The 6,659-nt window shown below is 44.6% G+C and overlaps 1 protein-coding gene across 4 annotated transcripts in view; it reads right to left on the reverse strand.

The window, feature by feature from the left end:
- Nucleotides 1–6,089, reverse strand: part of Wapl (WAPL cohesin release factor) — a 66,560-nt gene extending 60,471 nt beyond the window's left edge. For 2 of the 4 annotated variants that reach the window (XM_040747689.1, XM_040747691.1), the window contains exons 1-2: nucleotides 4,245–4,296; nucleotides 1,664–2,172 (exon numbers count right to left, since the gene is read on the reverse strand). In XM_040747689.1, coding sequence (XP_040603623.1) covers nucleotides 1,664–2,172; nucleotides 4,245–4,246 — 511 coding nt within the window. In that variant the 5' untranslated portion in view covers nucleotides 4,247–4,296. Of the gene's footprint in view, nucleotides 1–1,663; nucleotides 2,173–4,244; nucleotides 4,297–5,001 lie in introns of those variants that run through there. The other 2 variants (XM_040747690.1, XM_040747688.1) reach the window with 2 other exon arrangements.
- Between the last annotated feature and the right edge of the window lie 570 nt (nucleotides 6,090–6,659).

The raw sequence follows: 6,659 nt of genomic DNA on the forward strand, positions 1-6,659 counted from the left end.
TCAAATGCACTCTTCTGACCTTGGTGGGCAGCACAAACGCATGTGGTACACATACATTAATGAAGGTAAAACTGTGTAAAATACTAAATCTAAAAAATTATTTTTTAAAAATACATCCTAATTTTGCTACTAGCTTTATCTTAGAAAAATTTTAGAAGCTGACCTGGAAACTGTTTTAGGCTGCTTTTGGAATTTTTTTAAATGAAAATCTAAGCTTAAGAACAATGCTTCAGGTAAAATAATAACAAAGCAACACCAAATGAGTATTAACCCAGAGATCAAGGGAATGACAACAGCTGGCTCACCAAAGGTGAGAAAAGTGGAAAAATACTAAGCATTTTTAGCATAACTATGCAAGCCACCCTCCACTGTACCGTACACTTGATGTACCTTACACTGAGTCTACAACAAATTCTTTGTAGATCACAGTACTAGGATTTCTATTCATTTCCTTTCAAAATGAGAGCTATGTGGCCATGACTAAAATGTGTCAAGACAATAGAGACCTGAAGACAATTTTTAACTGTAATAGCCATTCTTAACCTATTGCTGACAAGATGCCTACACAATTCAAACTATATCCAAACTTTCTCCATTAGTCATTCTTTTAGCTAACTCCATCTATATCATTGAGTCTCAAACAGTTCACATAAGACTGATGTAACATTGGCCCAAATACCTTAAGCTAATCTCCATTTATACATTTATACATATATATATATATATATATATATCACTCCATGCTCTACCCAGTATTTTCTGAACTATTTTTAGAGAAAACTCTAATTAATCCTCAATGAAAATTACCATTTTGTCGTTATCAGTAGCCAACCAATCTACAGTAATATAAAATACTAGCTAACAAATAAATACAAGGTATGAAAGACTGTTCCCAAAATATACCAAGTAACAAGTCTCTAGGAAGTTGTCTGAATTAAAAATTATTCAACCAGATTGAGTTCTTTAAAGTTTTTAAATCTTTATAAGGGGGCTGCAGAGATGATTCGTTAGTAAGAGTACTGGCTGCTCTTCCAGAAGACTTGGCTTCAGTTCCCAGCACCTACATGGTAGCTAACTTCTAGCCTCTGAAGAAGGCACCAGGCTTGCACAGTACATACACACATTCAGACAAAACAACCAAACACATAACAGCAAATAAATTTTTAAAAAACTTATCAATAGCCATCTACTAATCATAAATGAAGACGGAAAAAAACGAATCACACATGAGTGTGTGTACACTCACATGTACACACATACACTTTTTTTTTTTTTTTTTTGGTTTTTCGAGACAGGGTTTCTCTGTGGCTTTGGAGGCTGTCCTGGCACTAGCTCTTGTAGACCAGACTGGCCTCGAACTCACGGACATCCGCCTGCCTCTGCCTCCCAAGTGCTGGGGTTAAAGGCGTGCGCCACCAACGCCCGGCCACATACACCTTTTAAGGTGCCAGTGAGATGTCCCAGATGAGGTGCTTACAATGCAAGCCTGGCAACCTGAGTTTGATCTCTGGAATCCATGTAAACATGGAAAGAAACAACTATACAAAGTTGTTCTCTAATTTCCAAACACATGCATACACAAACAATAAATTAAAATTTCATTATCACATAAATGGTTTACAAAAAGCTCTCGTGGCTTATCGTAAAGAACATCAAAACTTACCTGAAGTTATTAATTTTGCACAACTACTTTTGTTTGCATTGTCTTCCGATATTCTATTTGTGTTCTTTTCTTTTCCGATCAAAGTATCCTCTGTAAGTAAGCATCTATCAGAAGCAAAGCTGTCTTCGCCCAGCACATGACTAAGTTTGCTATTAGCTTCAAGTACAGGAGTGACTTCTTCCAGCTGAGCAGCATCACTAGATGAACCCTTAACCTGGGCTAAACTTTTTGAAGAAACAGGTAAAGACTCATCATCACTATCAAAACCAAAAGGATCTCCAGTATCTTCTTCTTCTACTTTAGGTTTCTTCGGAATCTCTTGGATATCTGGTTTGAAATTGGGCCTCTTCTGCCCTAATTTAGCCATAAACGTGGTCTCTCCCCATTTTGTACTTAGAGTAGTCCGTTTGTTGGAAAAAACTTCATCAAATTTTGAACTGCCATTTCCTCCTTTTCTACTGTAAGTTTTTCCAAATCTGGATGTCATTTTGACACCTGTTTCATATTCCCTGTGGAAAGAAATTTAAGAAAATATAATCACCAATCTTCTAACAAGTTTTAGGCATTCTATAAAAATAAGGTCCTAGGACTTCTTATATAGTTTTCAACATTCAGCATACAAACTTAAACTAGTTTAAATAAATGAGTTAAAAGGCTTATTCTCTATCCTACACTTCCATCCATCAGGTTTGGTGGCGTATGGTTTGTTTTAAAATAACTGCATATTCATATGAAACTTACAAAGTAAAACAAGCTTACTACTAACCAACTTATAATGCAGTACCTAAAAATCTAACTTAAGACATTTCTCAGTTACAAATGAACTATTCTCATACACAATTTAACCAGGGGGGGGGAAATCTAAATAGAGTAAATACCCAATACAAAAATCTTTAACCACAATATATTAAGTTTTCCAGGATCTAAATGATGTCAATTGTCTAAATTTAGTTCTGTGAAATTTTACTGCTCTTTATACATAATGTCAGAAAAACTGTTATTTTCTCATATAGTACAATTTGTAGCTTCTACCTAACCTTAAAGATTCTGATTTTTGGGCTAATGTGAATTGACTTTAAAAAACATTCCTGCAGTGGTCATCTCCTTAAATTCAAGACATCATTCTCCTAGTTTTCCTTATCTCTACAATGCTATGCTCATCATTTGCTGAGTGACATTTTTCTGAAGTTGAAGAACTCCATTTTACAAAGGTACATGATTTATTATTATAAAAATAGAAATAAGCCAAGTATTGGCATACCCCTTTAATCCCAGCACTTGGGAGGCAGGCAGATCTCTAAATTTGAGACTAGCCTGATCTACAAAGTGAGTTCCAGGTTAGTCAGGCCTACACAGAGGGACCCTGTCTCAAAAAAAAACAAAAAAAACAAAAATAAATAACAATAAAAATAGAAATACATAACCTTTATTTTCCTCTTTACAATCTACCTAACTTACCTAAAAATATACTGGAAAAATATTTCCAAGGGAAGTAAGTCAAAAGGTCAAATATTTAAAAACTACAAGTTACAGTACTTTTACAGCATAATCAATCCTTATCCATTTCTTAACACTTGGATCTTCTGCAGTTTAAATATCAATTTATCAATGATGGGGTGTAAGCAATTGCTTATGGGCTTGAAAAATCTTCATTACTTTGAAACTTATAATGGGAATAATATTTAACTTATGCTTTCAAATCTTTTCAATCTACACTTAATATTTTTATTAAGTTCTTACAACTTAATGAATCACTATCCAATTCGGCAAATATTCAGTAGAGGACTCACCCCACCCCCAAATAACGTTTGAAAGGAAATCAATTCTGATTGGACAAAATAATAATTCAGTCATCATTCACATCTGTGCTACGAGAAAACTTAGCTTTCCTCAGAGAGTATCCATTTTGCAGTTTTGAACACTAATAAGCTTTATTGTCTCCTTAAGTATAGCCTATTAAACAAAACAAAGTCTAAAAATTGGGCAGCCACCAAAGACAAGAAAATAAAGTCATTTCTTTAAGCTGTGATCTGCAGACCTACATTTATATATTCCAACAAAGCTGGAATGTTTTGGACACACATACATGGCAATCACCTAAAAATGCTGACTAAAGGCCAAACCAAAAACCTAGACTTAATCTCCTTTATGCCAACATCTGAAAAACTCAGTAAAAAGTCAAAACCACAAAGCAGTCACTGTTGAAAGTTTATGGTCTGCAAACTAATACCTGATACTGAGTTACACGTGCGATAAAGACAATTCTGTTTTAAGAGATTGTGTCTCACAAGTACAAACCGATGTATTAATAACATCATTAAATACTGATGAAATAACATCGGTGACTTTTTAATATTAAGCTATGGGAAATGCGTAGATGAGACAAATATGGTTGAGTTATCATCTACTGAATCCAGTAAAATGAATACAAGAGAATTCATTGTATGACTGTTTTTATTGTTTTCCATAACGTCCATTTAAAAAAATAAAGTCAGCAGACCACTGCAACGGCACTATCTAAGCACAGCCTATGTACAAATTCAAAAGCAGACATATACATCTGGCATGACATTTTACATACATTTCAGACCACACTCCCTTGTTCAGGCTTCAAACTTCACCAGCAGTCCTAACTAAAAAGGAAAAGAGGGTTCGCAACTTCAGTGGTCTTTCGATCTTTGGGCCTTTGGCTCAGCCCGGGATTTAAATTAGGGAAGGGGAGGGGGGTCCTCACACTTAAAACTGCATAGAAACCTAGCTTCACCCGAGCCCCCCCCCCCCAAGACACATTAGGAGCTTCGACCAAGATAGGAATGAGGAAGGGGGGCAAACAGACCCGGGCACTTACTTCTCACCTGGGGCAGCGAGTGCGCCGGGAGGCTGTGGCGGAGACACCCCTCGGGCTGGACGCTCACGCAACTTTTCTCCTCCCAACCCCCACCGCCCGGGGAGAGGGACGTCTCTTCGCCAGCCCCGGAAGCTTCTGCCACCGAGTCCCCGGAGCCAGGCCTCGGTGACGGCTTAGAGGCGGGCGGGGGGCTGGGGGGGGGGACGGGACGACGGGGGACACGGGACTCCGGGGCCAAGAACTCAGGGCTGCAACCAACCAACCAGCCGGCCGGCCCGGGCTTGGAAGAGAGCAGTCAGATCGGCCGGCCGGCCCGGGGAAGAAGTCGAAAGGGGGAAAAGACGAGGTGGGCAGGGAAGGAGTTCCTCGGACCTCTCCGCGCCCAACTTCCTCGGGAGCCAGGTGAGCTCAGCAGACTCGCACCGCCCCTGCCTCCTCCACCCACCCCGGCTCGCTCCGGGCCTAGGCGGCCGCCCGAGACCTCACTTACCCTCGGCGCCTGGCGGGTGCTCTGGCCTCGGGCCGCCTCCGCCTCTCCCGCTCCCAACGGCCCACGGGCGGGCGCGGGAGCCCCGCGCGGGAGAGCAGTGCCGAGCGGCGCTCCGAGGGAGGCGAGGGGCTCTGCCTGCCTCTGCCGCCGCCGCCGCAGCCCGCCGCTCCGCTTCGGTAAATAGGAAGCCCGGTCGAGGGGGTTGGGGGGGAGGAGCGGCGGCTCCGCAACTTCCCTCCCCACCTCAGGCGCGCCGGCCGGGCAGTGCCTAGGCCTCCCTGGCGGCCGCCGCCGGGGCCGAGCCCGCTGCGTGCTGCTCCCCGCTGGGCCGCCGCCGCCGCCTGCGCCGCCGCCTCCGCCGGTGAATGGTCAGCGCTGGAGTTTGAACAGGGCCCTGAACCATCTCAACGCCATTTGCGCTCCCGGCCCCCCACCTCCTTCCTCCAACAGCCGCTCGCTCCGTCACTCCGCTTCCCACAGGCCCCGCGCGGCCGCCCGACCCCGCAGCCAATCGTACGGCCGCTTACTCAAACCGTCGCGCAAGCGCCGCGCCCCGCACGCGCCCGGCTGCCGCCATTGGTCGGGCCGCGAAGCCCGACGGGAGTTGTAGTTCTCTTCTCCTGCCTGGTCCGGTTGTCTAAAGCCGGGTTCCGGAGCGGATGAAACGGCCTGAATTTCTGGCTTGCGGGCCTGCCGGACCCTCACCGTCTTGGGAGCCAGTTCGAGTTCCTGGCCACGCGACGAGACGCAGGTGCGGCGCGGGAAGGCACGGGGCACAGTGCAGGCAGCTGTGTCAATCGTTTCCCCTCCAGGGACCCTCCGGTGTCTGGGGACGGCGGCTGGTGCAGCTGCGCCGAGCCTGCTGGGCCACCGCCCGGAATTTGGAGGCGGGGAGCTGGGGGCCGCCCTTGACCCGGTCTGAAGGTGCGAGCGGGCCAGCGCAGGTAACGAGGACCGAAACCAGGAGGACTCCGGTGCCGGTCTCCTCACGGCCGCGATCGGCTTCAGCCCGGTCCTTCCTCCTGTCCTCCCCGCCCGTCAGTCACCGCTCCTGAGTTCTGGCTCCTGTCCCCCACCTGTTAGCCGTGACCCCCCCCCCAGAGTATTGTGTGTTACGAAGGAATTATCATGATCTTTATTGAATGTGCTTACGGCAATGTGGCTTTAAATAAAAAGGCATTCTGAAGTGTTGACAGGTAAAATGATCCGATGTGTTTATTTGCCTTAGACTGCACCTGGGAAAACTGGAAAAGAGGGGAATAAATGTACTGAGGATGCTCTTCGTTGCTGGAGCTCCAGTGTTCATAATAAAGTTGTTCTTTTGTTTGTTTGGGGTTTTTTGGAGGGGAAGGGGGAGGGTGTCTGTTGTTTTTAACTAACCGGTTGGGGCAGGAAGGTAGTGGATGATGGACGGAAGTAGTATTTTAAATTTTCCTCTCTACAGAGACTCTTTTCCGTGTCAGTGTATTACCTAATTGAGAAACTTGGAGAGGTTTTATTTTATTTTAAGCATGGGAAAATAGCTTTCAAAAGAGACGCGCACAGTCAGAAGTGTGTTTGGTAGTAAACAACTAAGGGCTTTTACTGAGAACACCAGCCCGTCTGCAAGATTTACTTTTAAAGTACCCTCACGTTTCAAGCCCCCCTCCAATATAGTC

This window comes from Mesocricetus auratus, unplaced genomic scaffold (genome assembly GCF_017639785.1).
Source record: "Mesocricetus auratus isolate SY011 unplaced genomic scaffold, BCM_Maur_2.0 Super-Scaffold_100006, whole genome shotgun sequence".
NCBI classification, from domain to species: domain Eukaryota; kingdom Metazoa; phylum Chordata; class Mammalia; order Rodentia; family Cricetidae; genus Mesocricetus; species Mesocricetus auratus.